General features: G+C 48.9%; 1 protein-coding gene across 1 annotated transcript; it reads left to right on the top strand.

The window, feature by feature from the left end:
* Positions 1 to 2,050: 2,050 nt before the first annotated feature.
* On the top strand, positions 2,051 to 13,564 carry WNT8B (Wnt family member 8B). Its single transcript, XM_057425743.1, has 6 exons — positions 2,051 to 2,109; positions 8,011 to 8,044; positions 9,299 to 9,437; positions 10,242 to 10,367; positions 12,372 to 12,514; positions 12,944 to 13,564. The coding sequence occupies exons 1-6, from the start codon at positions 2,051 to 2,053 to the stop codon at positions 13,499 to 13,501; spliced, it is 1,059 nt and encodes a 352-aa protein (XP_057281726.1). The 3' UTR covers positions 13,502 to 13,564.
* Positions 13,565 to 15,306: the final 1,742 nt, after the last annotated feature.

Genomic DNA, 15,306 nt, shown 5'->3' on the forward strand with positions numbered 1-15,306 from the left:
GTGCAAGATGGGAGCATCGCCTGCACCTCACCAGCACCACCCTGGTGGGGCTGAGCCGCTGCAGGGCAGGCAGCCTCAGCAGCCCTTCAGCTCCCCTGAGGCAGCATCAACCTCCACAGTTGCTCTCTACACTGAGTCAGGGACAGCCTCTTGTGGGAGGGAGAGCACAGCCACCAAAACCATTGAATTAACCCAACCAAAACCACTAAGCCCTGTTGAACGTCACAGCATTGAAATTCTATTTCCATATAATAAATAAATAATAAAAAGCTTATTTCCTTCACCTTTCAGTTTCTGGTGTTTTACTTTCTATTAGATAAATCTGCAAGCTTTTCCTCATTGTACGTAATACCTTAGTCTTTAAAGTGCTCACAGCTTCTCAACCTAGACCTTTACTTACTGCAAATACCCTCAGCCTTGCTGCAGTAGGATGCAGCTGGGAAGCACAGCTGGCCCTGGGATCAGTAATTGCATTTTCTCCTCACCTAGGTCCGTGAAAACTGTTCAGCCACTCCTAGGGTGAAAGCTCTGGGGCAGCACTCTGGGCAAAGGTAGCATCTTGCCAGCAGTTCCTTGTGTGCTGTACCCTGCTTGTGCCCAGCTGGATCACCATGGCTTGAGCAGAGCTGGTCTCTGGCAGGGGATGGCCAAAGTCTAGCTGAGAGCAGATCTCTGCTGGGCGGGTTTCCCTCCCCAGAGCTGCACAATTCAGGAGGGATTTCCATCCACCTGAGGTGGCCCCAAGAGCTCCCGCCAGCCCTGCTTGATGGCTCTACTGCAGACTCTCACTCCCCTTCAAATCCTGCCCTGGTCCAGCTCTTCTGTCCAGCACCTGCACCCCAGGTGAAATGAGTTTGACTGGTCTTAGCCCACGGTTTACCTGATTATGTCCACAGCACAAAAATGAGCTCTATAGTGTGGAGAAGTTGCTCCTATGATGCTGGGACAGGGTGGCACAGGGGGTCCTCTTGAGCTGGGGCTGGTCAGAGTGGCTGTGGTGGGCAGTGTGACAGTAACTAGGATGTCCTATGTGGCCAGGGGCACAGGCTGGATGCACTTCTAAGTAGCTCCAGCAGCTATTTGCCTGGAATAAGATGTCACTGAGAAACTGCTGACTGTCCCAAACCAAAGACCACCTCCCATGGACTTCATAGGAAATCCCAAAAGTCAAAAAATAAGGAAGAATGGGAAGGTTTAGTCAGAGGCCTTTGTCCTGGAATGAGAGTGGCATGTTGCAAACAGGAGGTGGAGAAGAAGGAGCAGGTCACCATGATGAAGGAGGACCGGATGGAGCTAGGAACTGGTCCTGATTTCGCTTAAATTCCTGGGGGAGACTGAGGCAGAGATGATGCTCATGTATCTGTTTCCCAGCTATCTCCCTGAGGCTCACTGCATGGCCTCCAAGCAGCAGGCACAGGTAGCCCAAACCCAAGCCCACAACCCCAGAGCACCCAGCACACCCAGCGATGTCAAGAGGAGGCAAGGGCACGCTGAAAGCAGCCCTTCCAGTTGCCATTGCAGGGGATGGAGAGGCAGGGCAGTGTGGTGGAGATTGAATCCAGTGATTATTTAAGGGATTTGCTGTCTCTTTCGTTATCCCTCTCTCTCTCTTTTTCCCTTTCTTTCTTTATTTTTTTGTTTTCCCCTTTTCCCTCCCTCTTATCCCTTTCGTGGTGCATTTGTCTTCGAGGAACCTGGGGTGTTCTTTTCATCAGTTCAATCTCTCTCTGGCACTTGAGTCCTGATTGGCTGAAGGACTTAGGGAAAAAAAAAAATCTTTAATTAAGTAGATAATCTCTTCTTAGGAAGTTCTGCGGCTCCATTTCACCAACCCCCTTTAGCTCTTACTTTAGGATTGGTTACCCTTCGCAGAACTTGGGATTCAGGAGGCATACGCCTCTTCATCACACTAGGACAGCCGGGTGGAAAATAGCTCCATCCCTTCCCTAATTCTGTTGTGTTTCCTTTTTTTTTTATTTTCTTTTTCCTCTGGTGGCACCCAAGGTTTTTTAGGATCTTTCTCTCTTTTTATTTGGATTTTATATTTCACATGGACCCTTATCTGGGCATCTTCTTCCTCACTCCCTTCTTCCAATCCTGCTGTGCCTGGTGAGTATCGAGAGCACCTCAGTCTGTATCACAGGCAGGTGCTCTACCTGGACACCTAAGGAAATTCTTCTTCACCTTCCTAAATGTCCCCTTTCCCACTTACCTCCGTTCTAGTCTTTAATGGGACCAGATATTTAACTAAGTCCCAACACGCTCGTTGGCAGAGAGGTTAGATCTAGTTTTCCCCCACACCTCCCAGCAATAACTATATGGGCCAAATCCTGAGCCACAGTAGAACAGAGTAGGGGAGAGTGGAAGCAGAGGATCTGGTCCCTCACTTCCAACTGGGAAGATAACCAAATGGGAAAGCCAGGGATTTCTGTTTCTCCAAAGACTCACAGTCAGCTTGTCTCTGGTCTTAATCAAATCAAGTGGGGCTTCTCCCATGCTCCCCAAATAAGACAGTCCCTGATTAAGAGCTCAGAGCCAGCAGGGGTGAGTTAGATCTGCAGGAGCATCATTCCGGATGAGCAGCCCGAGACCCAGGCTCCTTGGCAGGCACAGGGTCAGGATTACACATGTCTGAAATGCACGTATTAGGATTTCCTGGGGAGAAGCTTTTGCTGTGGAGATTGCTAAAGCTTGGTTCCCATCTACCTGGGTCCTGTCAGACCAGCTCCCCTGTCTGCAAACCTGCAGTGATCTCCTGTGGGCATCCTGATCTGTCCTAAAGATGGTTTTAGATTTGTTTTATAAGGGCAAGCAGAAAGGCATTACAGCTGCATCAAATCTCCTGTCATTCCTTGCAGGGTGTATTTATACCATACCCAGATGGACTAAACTGATCTGCCTCTGTAGGTGTTTTTTCCTTTGTGGTTTTTACTGAGCAGCAGTAAATTTTACTGAATTTATTCTCCATTTCTGTGATGCCCTAGGGAATCTTGCTTTGCAGGTAACAAACTCATCGCTAACAGCAAGGAAAGTCTTCTCCCGTTCAATTACCAAAATCCCCTGCTTCCCTCATAGCAGATCTCCAGGGTTATTACCATGGATGGAGAAAACAAACTTACAGAGAGAGAAACTCAGGAGTAAATGGGAACTTGCTCCTGTTAGGCTGGGAGGGAAATTTATGTTCTTGCAGAGATTTTCTACTCCCTTCATTAAAAGAATGTGTGTCAATTTGTATATGTCCAAATATTATACAGCAGCAAACTCCAGATGAATCTCCCTTCTGGAAAAAAGAGGAATATGTACTTTATGCAGAGATAGGCAAGAACTCATTCTGATTATATCTTTATCTTTCTGCTGTCTGTGTCTTGCTTTCCTCAATATGAACAGGTTTAGAATACATAAAAATTTTTTTAAAATCAACCTTTTAAAGAAACAGTTCAAAGGGGAGAAATTTCAGAGCACAAAGTAGACTTAAATACAGAAATCCCAGGCATTTTCAATGGAAATTGGATGTCTGAATTCACTGTCTGCCTTTCAGAAGTTTTTATCTAAGAGGAAAGTTTATATCTATCAAGAAAGCCCTGTTTCTCTCTGCTTGGGGCTCATAGGTCATGATTTCCTAAGAGAAAGTAAAATTGCAAACTTTATTCAAAACTATCATATTAGAGATCCCGTCCCTTAGATCTTGAGGAGAAAAAAAAGCAAGGTTCATGGGAATCATACAATAATCTGCTTGCAGTTTTTGCTGGTCTTCTTTATCTGATCCAGAAGTTTGAAACACAAGAAGATAGTTTCTTCCTATGATTTAATTGCGAGAATTGGGAGTGGGGGACAATATAGTTCAACAGTAATGGTTTATATGTATATATGTGGCCACTTCCCTTCTGTGAGCATGGATTAGACTCTACCGTGTTAGCTAGGTTGAATGGTCAATGTGTTCCTAGATGAGCAAAATGTCAGGGTTGCATTTAGGAACCTAAAAAGAAATAGAATAGGAGAAATGAAATAGAATAAAAAAGTAAGGCTCCAAATGCTACTGAGTTGCTGCCTGTTCTATCCCATGGGAATAATGTATCAATCTCTAACAGCAGCTCGTTTCTGAATGTTTTTTACATTTCATCTGTGCCATTGCCTTTAGTTTTCGGTGTCACTGGTTTTCTAGCAACTTAGCGGAGCAGTACTTGAGAATGAAACCCAGATCCAAAGCAAAATTATATCCATTTTCTGTATTTACAGTAGTGTCATTAGTGTAAATACAGCTTTATAATTTTCTGAAGGGCTGAGCCAGCAGCACAGTAGCATGAGCAGCTGATAAGTTATCAAATACTTTAACAGGAGGTTTCGTAAGGCTCTTGGGGCATATTAAAGTGAGGAGGGAGGTGGTGTTATTGCTTAAAGTTGCAACTGAGCAGAAATTATCAGAGACTTATTAGCATCAGATATGTGTAAAATATAATGGGACAGCTGCTTGGCAGGGTTATTTGTTTTCGGGTTCAATAAAATTGCAATAGAGAACTCCTGTTATATATATTAATTAGCTTTGAGACAATTTCCTAATAGCAGATGCAGAGAAAATCACTTGCCCTAGATTTGTCTTTTACTTGGATGCATGGAGTTGCAGTGAGGGAAGGAGCGTGCCCTTCCCAGGGCTCTGCATGGGCTGGGAATAGGGCTGAAGAACTCGGTGGGACTCCTCTCTCTACCTTCTGATGGCTGTCTCTGCTCCACTTCAGTCCCGTAGCACTGTGCTGGAGTTTGAAGGTAGAGGGAAAGAGGTTCAGATATCTAAAACCCTGTGAGCTTTCTTAGATAAGGGAAATAATGTCAAATGGTTCCTTTGAAGTGTGTGATTTCAGAAAGTTTTAAATCAGTGTGGTGACACTGAAGTCATGGGGGCTGGTTTACACCTGCTGTGGATGCACCTAACTGGTTAGTTTTTAGCGTTACATTCCACTTTACAGTGGTATGGAAAATTAGTAGAAATAATAAAAATCACACTACAGAGACAAAAATGAAGAGAGATTAATTTTCATAGTGATTCCTATTTGTAGCACAGGGATGACTCTAGTAGCATTAGCAGTTTTGCACTACATCTGTGGCTTAATTACTCCCTGCCCTTGTTGGAGACTATATCCAAAAGAGATACGCATTTTGCTTAGCTAGATCATATGAGCAAAGACAAAGAGCACAGATTTTGTTTCTGTTATTATCTTTCCTTCCCTCTCAGTGTAAAAATGAAGAATTTCAGCTAGCCTCCAGCCATACAACAGTCCCGTCTCCCCTTCTCCCAAACCCACTTGCAGCTGCAGGAGTTAAATGTGGGGGGTCAGGTGTACCAGTCTAAATTAATCCTTTACTTGTCTAAGTCCTACAAACCTGCTCAGCAGCGTGCCTGCCCATTGATCAGAGAGCTCAGTGAAAATGCCTTCTGTCTCTCTGACTTAATAAAAAAGTTTAGAATATCCTGCTGGGAAATTGCTACTGTACCATTTATTCAGCTGCAGGTGATGAACCAACATATCCTGAACTTGGCCTTTTTGTGAACCTTGAGGTTTATCCTGTGAGGAACAGATCCTCTGCTTCAATGCAGTTATGTCAATTGACACCTGCTAACAGCCTGGTTTGCTGTAAACCCTGAATTTGTGGATTACTGTCCTCCTCCTAAAGCTACCCTTCTAACTGCTCAGATGTTCCTAATCCAAGATAAGGCCAGCAACGGTTTGAAGCAAATCCTTCTTGCATGCTGTGAATTCAGCTTTTCCTACCCGGGTAGGAAGCAAAGCAGGTGGGATGTATCTCTTGTTTTGGCCACAACAGCAAGATAAGAAAGGACTTGCAGTTCTCTAGATCTTGCCTATACAGGAGCATTTTGCCAGGGCTTTCTCACAGCTGCTACCAGGGGCTCAGATTCACACTGACACCATCCTGAGTGTGGTCCCCATAGCAAAGCACTTAAGGTCAAGGCAAAAGACGTGAGGGAAACCAGATGGAAAAATGACTTGTTCATGCTGCTACCCAGTTGCGTTAGGATGGGGACCCATGGAGCTTACACAGTCTGAATAGCCCCAGGTTCATGGCCCTGTGTGATTCAGGTCACCCGATGCTCTAATCACCCGGCTACAGATGCCGTCTCTCCAAGTCCCAGGAAATATTTAATTAGCTGTACAATGCAGAAGCAGCTCCCAAAGGAAAATTCCTCTGCAAAACAGCCATCGACTTCGTGCTAAAGTACCCACGGGGGCTGGAGCGCAGCTGGGTCTGAATCCCAGGCCTGGAACAAAGGGAAAGGATCTCCTGCTCTCACAGTGCTCTGGCACAGCCCTCTCCCTCCTGTTTTGGCCCAGGGGAATATTTCCCAATGCAAGCTCCATCAATACAGATGAATTTCCACCAAAAAAAAAAAATAAAAAATTAGACTTGCCAGAGTAAAACTTTGCAAACTTTCTCTCAGTTCTGACTAAACTGTGAGCAACAGCAAAGGTTGGGTTTCTTGTGATTTCTACCAAGCTGAAATAATGAGATCACCTTTTTGTGGCGTACTTCGGAGAGGACATCTGAGGGCAGTTCTAGTGCAGGTGAACAGGCTCACCAACCACACGAGTGGTTTTCCACGGCAGGGAAATGCCCTCTCTAAGTCTCTCATGCGTCTGATGTCTGAGCACCAGTCCTGCCACCTTGTCTGCCCCCATGTGCATGGCATGGCTGCAACATGGCTACATTTTGTCCCCCGGTCTGGGATGGCAGTGCCTGCTCCTGCCTGTACTCAGTGCCATGCTGGGATGCATCCACATTCTCCATGCTGGATTTGTAGCAGAACAGGACAGTGCCTTTCTCTCCTTTACCAGGGATACCTGTGGCTCCAGACAGCATCACTTGAAAACACACAGGGAGAAAAGCCTTACCCTAACCTACACCTTTCTCCTCTACATCCAGCCATGGTCACCCAGCTACTGTATTTTCAGGGAATGGAGAGGAGTTAGAAAAAGCAGCAAACAGGTAGCCCAAGGTAGCCCAGGTAGCCCAACTGCAGCTTTGAGCTTGCTTCTCCACTCAAGGGACAGATGTAGGTTAAGGCTCTATAAGGGCTAGCTGAAAAGGAAAGGCATCCTTCACTGGGAGACATCCAGCATTTGGAGCAGAACATAATCTCAAGGAGAAGCCCGGTTCCTCTCAGTGCCTGCTCTAGCATTTTTCCCACTCACTCCCTACATGGTGAGTGGTGGATTCCCAGTGGTGGTCACTGAACCCCATAGAGTCCTAATGCTGGACTGAAACAGGCTTTCTTGCTGGAGGAAGAGTCTTGGACAGGCCAGCATTGGGTCTGCTCTGTAGGCCTCTGAGTGATGAAGACCAGCCTTGCGGTCCTTGGAGATAATCCCTTCACACCTTCAGTGGGAACTCCAGGAAGTTGTTTTGGCTAGAACCTCACACCTTCCCCTTGAACCCTCACTGCCCCCCATGCAGTGCCCAGCAGGATGGGAAGGATAAGCGTGTTTGTGCTCAGCTACCACTCCAAGGGGAGAGTGCGGGCAGCCAGTGCTGGCACCACAAGAAAACAAAGGACCGTGAGCTGAAGAGATGCTGCCAGGACACACACTGTGAAGGAACAGCGGTGTGACCTCCTCCTTCCCTTGGCATAGTCCAGCTCCTGGCACTGGGGGCAACACTACCCTGAGTTAAGCCAAGAAGCAGCTTGGTAAGGTAAAAAGCAAGGCTGGTGGAAAAGGAAAACACTAGAAAAATGGAGGGATTGGCATGAAGGGTAGATGTGCAGAGAAAAGCAAAAGGAGGGAGCAGCGGGAGGGTTGCAGCCTGGTTGGAGAAGCAGGGTGTGGGGGAAGGAGAAAGCAGCATCCTGGCTCACAGGGAGCAGCAAGGGGGGAGACCAAAGGTGCCTGCAGCCAGGCGACAGGCAGGCTGTGGGGGTGAGAGGAGAGCCCTGGGATGCCAGGCATTCCCCAGGCCCCTCCACCATCACCCCCTCCCTCTGACACCGTCTCTGTCTTCCAGGTCAGTGAATAATTTCCTGATGACGGGCCCCAAGGTAAGAGAAAACCCTTTGATCTCTGTCGCTGATTCCACTAAACCCAGGGAGGGAGGGGCTGCTCCTTCCCACTTCTCTCCACGCAGCCTTAGCCAGAGCTCCCCTCACCCCCATGTTGCCAGCAGCAGGACAGGAGCATCAGGAGTGACCTGCTACAAGCTGCAATTCCTTGGGCTCCCCAACCAAAGGTACTTTTAAGCTGGTTGGGGCCAGATTTTGGAGTTTGTCTGTTGGCACCAGCTGAGGGTGTCACTTGCCATCTATTGCCTCCTGATGATCAGGTTAGCATCAGAACCCACCTTCATTGAGCTGGAAAGGTACTTTCTATAGGCCTTGCAGAACACACCTCCCCAAGGAACACAGCTGGAATTGCCAGGACCTTGTTCAGTGTTTCTGACCCCATGCCTCCTTGTACCCCTCTTTCAGAGGCTTCTTTTCCTAGCCAGGACCCATTGTAAAATTCGCCCCATTTTTGTTCTGGCTGTTCTCCAGGAACACCTCCAAGCCCATCTGGTTCTTTCTACAGGTCTTAATGCTGCAGTGGAGTGACCTTGCCTCAGAGCACCCTCTGTTCCCCTGGGTCTCCCGTGACGGAGAGGGCAGGTTGCGGCAGTGGCTGGCCTGGGGCTCCGTGGTCTCTGAGGAGAAGGCTCTGCTTCCTCTCACACTGGGGAGATAAAAGGTTCCCCATGGCAGGGCTGTCTGGCACACCTCCTAACCTGGCTCAGCCTTCTCCTCAGGAGACTCAGGCTCTGACCCAGCACAGCACAAAATGCATTCGCTGCTGTTAGTGCTCTCCAGGGAGCCAAGCCTGGAGACCTCAGCTCTGTTCATCTTGTCTCTGCAAAATGGCATGCAAGTAATTTTCAATTGAAAGCCAGCCTCCTGGGGAGCCTGGGGCCATGTTCTGCCTCTTGTTTTGCACTGTGCTTCACCATCCATCTAGACCCCAAAGCAGCAGGACCCATAATATGCAGCACAAGGCAGGAAAGTTACGCCTGCATCAGCCCCACCGCTGGGGCTGGGGCTACACCAGCTTTGCACTGTGTGTGATGGAAACTAGAGCTGCTGAGTGACTGTCCTAAGAGTAGCCTGGGGACATTCCCATCCTGTCACCCACGGGGCTTATCTCTGCATGCTGGCCGATGCACCCAGACGATTTTGACACTCAAACACCTGAGGTTTTGCCCCATTGTTAGGGGAGCTGCGCAGGGCACACACCATTCCCCTCCTGACCCGCTGCTGTGCTCCTAGGCCTACCTCATCTACTCCAGCAGTGTGGCGGCCGGGGCGCAGAGCGGCATCGAGGAGTGCAAGTTCCAGTTCGCCTGGGACCGCTGGAACTGCCCCGAGAGAGCACTGCAGCTCTCCAGCCACGGCGGGCTGCGCAGCGGTAAGGACTGCAGTGGATACCACTACCGGCACCCACCCCCCCCCTCCCGCTGCAGGTTAGGGCCGGGGGGACCCCTCTCAAGTGCCTCCTTTTCTTCCCCGTCCCCACCTGCGATATGCTTGTCCTGGGAATGCCCAGGGGTGCTGTACAAGAGACAGGCCTGGTGTGGAGGGACCGGCAGCAGACAAGGGACCAGGGCCCCAGGCAGAGGTGGAGAGGGGTTTTAGAGTGGGGTCTTGCGGAGGCAATTACAGCACAAGGTAATGCTCAGGGACTGGGATCAAAGTTATCTGCTCAGATGCAGGCCTTGCAGGTATTAAATGAGAGCCAAGGGCTCAGCGAAGTCAGGTGATTGCTGCACTGATCCTGGTGGGTAGGTGTATGGTCACTGCTCTGAGCCCTGCACAGTGTCCAGCAGAAGGGAAGACTCAAGAGGGCTGTGGGGAAGGAGCTGTTTGATCCTTGGAGAAGGCCACTTTCCCTCTGGAGTGTGTTAGTGAGATATGGGGACATTTGGCTGGCTGTGCTGTATCGCTACCGCCGAGCTCCCACAGGGAGAGCCAAGTGCTAAATTTATCTGCACTCTTGGAAATGGCACGAGTCATTCTGGTTTGGATTTGGGAACTTCTGTCTTTGTGCAGTTCAAGCCAAAACAAAGCTGATCTGACACGTAGGGCTTCTTCTCCACTCCAGAAAGCCCTGCCCATTGCAGGTCTCTTCCTACACTGTCTCCTGCATGGCAGGAGTCATTTCCAACACTGGTCTCATTGTGGAATCTGCTCCCCTTGTATTCCCATTTGGCAGCAAACCGGGAGACCGCTTTTGTCCATGCCATCAGCTCCGCAGGCGTCATGTACACGCTGACCCGGAACTGCAGCCTGGGGGACTTTGACAACTGTGGCTGTGACGACTCCCGCAATGGACAGCTGGGTAAGGAGAGGCCAGCGGCCATCCCTCTTCACATCCCTGGCAGCAGAGACAGCTCTTCTCTCCTCTACTGAGGCCTTCAGAAACAAACAACTCCTCTTCCTGGTCCCTGCACCCGGAAGTAGTACCCAGAGCAGAGCTTTGCCTGGCTCAAACCAAAGTAGCTCTGTGGAAGCTAATGGGGCCACCTCCAGTTTACACCAGCTGAGGCCAAGCCCTTGATGTTTTCCATTACTTTCTAAATGAGCATGAAAGCAGAATGGGGTGGCAGTTTTCCTGGTTCAAATTAAGAACAACTCTGTTTAAGCTGCTGGAGGGAATGACTGTACCATAAGGCAGAGGAGAGGATCTGATGTCGTGCATCTAAATGGCAGGTCTGGTTAGAGCAGTTCTGACCAGGTACCTCAGGACTCCCAGGGTCAGCAAGACCAGGGTGGCTCCAGAGCACACTTACCAGGAGGTAAAGCAGGGTGGCATTCATAAAGCCCTCCAATGTTTGCCAGCATGGCAGGCACACGAGAGCATAGCCAGGAGAACCGCTGTGGTAGCACACAGCCTTTAATCCTGTTCCCATCGCAGTGGTACCCAGGCCTGCAGCCACTAAGGAATCCTGTGTAGAGAACCCCCAGCTGCACTGTTCCAGCTCTTGGCTCAGCTTTCATGGAAAACATTGACATTTCAGTCTTTTGTTTTGAAATGAAAGATGTCTAATGTCAAATTACCAAATCCTTTAAAAGCTTTGCTTCACACAGCAGCACCAGAGTTAGTATGTGTCAGTTTATGACAAACTCCCCTGGAATATCCAGTATTTAACAAGTTGCTTTATTGGCTAATAGTTTTAAAATAGCCACTGGTGCTTAGGTGTCTGAGATGTGGCATAGCCCATCTCTAGCAGAGCAATGACACACCAAATTTTATCTCTTCTGGAAAACTGAGTTAGTCATGCTACACTTCCTTGCTCCGAAACAGCTGTTTTTATGAAAATTTTCCACTATAAACTGAAAACCTTGGGAAGTAAAGAAAACATTTGGGTTTGTCCGAAACTGTGATTCAATTCTAAATGCTGTTGCGCTGAATCCAAGTTGGTGAAGGGTTTGCATTCTTCCTTTGGTCCCAAGCACTTGATTTGGACTTCATTATCCACTGTAATTACCTGCCTCCCATGAGAGAGGGGACCTCCATGCTCTGGTGAAGCCCGGGCAAGGGCCAGGCCTTTCAAGAGAGACTCAAGGCCATTAAACCACAACTCCAAGGCGTGTTACAGTCAGAATGCTCCAGATCTCAAATCTTCACAAAGGATGTGGCATTCTTCTCTAGGAGGAAAAGAAGCAAATTGCATGACATGTTCCCAGTCAGCTGAGCTGTTACCAAGCTCCCACACAGTTAGGAGAAGTACCCTCCGCATCTTGCTATGCAGTTTCCCAGTTGTGTGCTGATTCCTTTGCTTCTTTATGATAATTGGAAAATCAGACCCTTCTGAGGCCTGATCATCAGGATTCTGGGTGTACCAAAAAGAGGGCCTCCTCGATATGTGTGTGCCAGGCAGGGGTTTGCTAGCAGAGGGGAATCTGTTCTTTCTGACCAGGATGACTCCATCAGTTTGCTAATCCATGTTAGCAAGACGGTGTCCCTGCAAGTCAAACTGAACCAGCTCAAGTCAGGGTTTGAGGGAAGCTGATGAAGACCCAAAGCTTTATCAATATAGCTGCTAACGCATGATAATGAACAGCTTCTGAATCCTGCTCCATAGAAAGCCTGGAAATTCCTGAGTTTGTCACACAGGACATTGCCTCATGCAGGCAATGTCCTATCCTACTATCCAGGCTTCAACAGAAATGCATGAGCTGAAGGGGAGGGAGTTGGGGAGTATCAAGAGGCAAAAGGCTGGATTTGCCCCACAGCCTCCATTCCCTCCCATCACTTCTGAGACCCTTTCTCATCCTCAGAGCCACAAGCCAGGTAGGCGAGGGGCTGGCTCCCTAACGTCACTCATCTCATCTTTCCTAGGGGGCCAAGGCTGGCTGTGGGGAGGCTGCAGCGATAACGTGGGCTTTGGGGAAGCCATTTCCAAGCAGTTTGTGGATGCCCTGGAGACTGGACAAGATGCCAGAGCTGCTATGAACCTGCATAACAATGAGGCGGGTAGAAAGGTGAGCCCCTCTCTACCCCCAGACCTGAGAGTGCACACCAGATTGACTCTGGCCATTCACTGTGCACAGTCACAACTTGCTGCGGCTGAAAGCACATGTCCAGAAGAAACAACCACCCTGTCAAGGAGAAGGAGATGGCAGCAGTGCTGACGTGATGGGTAGTGCTTGTTGTAAGATAGCAAACCTTCCGTGATTACACTGTTAATGGCTTCCTGCTGCCCTCTTTCTCCCTGTTCAAGTAGAGGAGTACCATGGAGAAGCAAATCTGTGAGCTTTAAGCCAACAACCCCTGGGCAGGACCACTGTGCAGGGAGAGTCAATGGCAAACCAGTCCTGAAGGGCCTGGAACCATGTTTCTCCATGTACTGCTGTATGAAATGACCCCTGTGGGCTTTTTCCTGAATCCCCTTTCTCTCCCTCACCCTGTAGGCTGTGAAAGGGACCATGAAGCGGACTTGCAAGTGCCATGGTGTGTCAGGGAGCTGCACCACCCAGACCTGCTGGCTGCAGCTGCCTGAGTTTCGGGAGGTGGGCACTTACCTCAAGGAGAGGTACCACAAAGCCCTAAAGGTGGACTTGCTGCAAGGTGCAGGAAACAGTGCTGCCAGCCGGGGTGCCATCGCCGAGACCTTCAGCTCCATCTCCAAGAAGGAACTGGTCCATTTGGAAGACTCTCCTGACTACTGCCTGGAGAACAAGACGCTGGGGCTGCTGGGCACGGAGGGCAGGGAGTGCCTGAAGCGGGGCAAGGCGCTCAGCAAGTGGGAGAAGCGGAGCTGCCGGCGGCTGTGTGGGGACTGCGGGCTGGCGGTGGAGGAGAGGCGAGCTGAGATGGTGTCGAGCTGCAACTGCAAGTTCCACTGGTGCTGTGCTGTGCGGTGCGAGCAGTGCCGCAAGCGCGTCACCAAATACTTCTGTGTCCGCAAGGAGAAGCGGGAGCGCAGCGGCGGTGGTGGGGCCGGGCGCAAGCTCAAGAGAAAGCTCTAACTTGTTTCTGCTCCTCCGTGGTCCCGTCTGCCCCTCTTCTCTCCTTCCCTCCCCATCAGCCCCCAGCACCATTTCCTTTGGCTTAGTTCTGTCTCATCCCCAGTGCTGCCACACAAGGGGCTGGGTAAAGAGCTTATATGAGACCCCAGGCCTTAGCCATACACGGCGTTTCCCATTAGTGTAGTGGGTGGATGACTTCTGGTAAGACCCTTAAGCGTTGGCAAAGCAAGGTGAGATTTGGTTCGTTCAACTCAGAGTCACTCTATCCAGTGACTATGGTTTTCTTGTTGGAAACACAGGCAGTCTCAATGGCTCCTGCTTTTATGAGCTTGTCTGTTATCCAGCAACCAACTACTCTGAGCTTTTAAGTGAGATCAACACTTAGGAAAGCACAAGGAAGCGAGATGGCACCACCAGAGTTGGGAAACCCAGAGTGGTAATCTCTACACCAGAAGATATTTCTAGTACCCTAAAAAAATAGAGGAATTAAAAAAGTTGTTACTACCTTTTATTACATACTACATTATGAGGGAATAGAAAAGGTGTGCAATTCCTTCCTGCAGTAAGCTAGCCTCCACAAGTCCCATAGCATCACTTCCCATCCTTTGACAGCTTTGCTAAGCTCTCCAGTGCTTTACTTTGAATTTGAGATGGCAGAAGTGAGATTGAAGCTTCTGTTTGATCTGCCTATTAAACAGCCGTCCTAAAGAGGAGTCCCACCATGGGCTTTTAAAATGTTTTCTCTATATCTTCTGAGCATTTGGGTATGGTCTCCCTTTTCACATCAGCATCCCTGCTAAAGCCCTTAACTGATGCCATAAACATGCCCTCACAGTTCTCCAGTCCCTCTTTCCTCCCATATCTCTCCCAGAGAAGAGCTGCCAGCTGAACCTATTCCCCACCTCCTGGTGTACTTGCCAAGCACTCTTACCCTGTCAGCTAACTAACTAAATACTTCCTCCTAGTCTGAGAAAATAATGTCAGTTACTATTTAATGGTGGTGTAAATAGGAAAGTGAAGCACTTTGAAGTTTAATTTATTGCACAGTTACTGTGATGTATACATAACAGTTTCCCCTCTACCACTTATTGTATATATTCTATAGGCTAAGCAAGAAGCAGGAAGATTTGGTTGAAGCATCTTTGTTCCCTTGCCTTGGTTGGGGTAGGGAGGGAAGAAGCTGTCAGCTGCAGGACCTGGGGAGGCTCATTGCACCATCAGAGCGATCTCCCCTGGCCTGTGAGGTTATCATCTGCTTTGCTGCTTGAAGTGTCCTTTAGCCAGATGAGAAGCCAGCAGAGCTGTTACTCACCATTAGACCTGTCTTGTAGCCAATACTTGTAAACCAATAGCCAATGCAATAAATCAGTAGCCAAGTGCTTGCAAAACATTGTTGTGTCTAAGTAGTTGGGTGTCTTTTTTCATCTAATTGTGTGGAGGTACATAGTTGTAGTGCTGGAGAGTAAAACCCAGCTGCTTACTCATCTGTTGAGCATCAGAAGAGCTGACCAGTTCTCTCCACACAGCACAACCTCAGCCCCCACCAGGAGGAGAATGGACCTGCTCTCTCCTTGAACTTGCTTGAGGTTACATCCAACTGCAATGCAGTTGCCAGGACCAAAGAGGGTGGGTAGGGTGCCAGACAGCGGCCCAGTTGCCCACTTCATAGATCCTACATTGAAGACACTTAGCAGCCTGTATGTCTCTTTTATTTATCAAATACTCCCTTGATCCTAGGACTACTTCATTGGGAGTGGCAGTCTGCACCTACGGCAAACTGGGGTCTCTCCAGAGCAAGAGCATTC

Source organism: Pezoporus wallicus, unplaced genomic scaffold (assembly GCF_028554395.1).
Source record: "Pezoporus wallicus isolate ANWC-B61680 ecotype Strahan unplaced genomic scaffold, APGP_CSIRO_Pwel_v1 contig_7892, whole genome shotgun sequence".
NCBI lineage: Eukaryota > Metazoa > Chordata > Aves > Psittaciformes > Psittacidae > Pezoporus > Pezoporus wallicus.

What these genes read in the sequence shown, in the direction of transcription:
- WNT8B (XM_057425743.1), top strand. Translation starts at nt 2,051, where the DNA reads ATGGACCCTTATCTGGGCATCTTCTTCCTCACTCCCTTCTTCCAATCC. An exon ending in CCACGGCGGGCTGCGCAGCG is followed by an intron (nt 9,438 to 10,241) that starts GTAAGGACTGCA and finishes CCCATTTGGCAG; the next exon opens with CAAACCGGGAGACCGCTTTT. An exon ending in ACAATGAGGCGGGTAGAAAG is followed by an intron (nt 12,515 to 12,943) that starts GTGAGCCCCTCT and finishes CTCACCCTGTAG; the next exon opens with GCTGTGAAAGGGACCATGAA.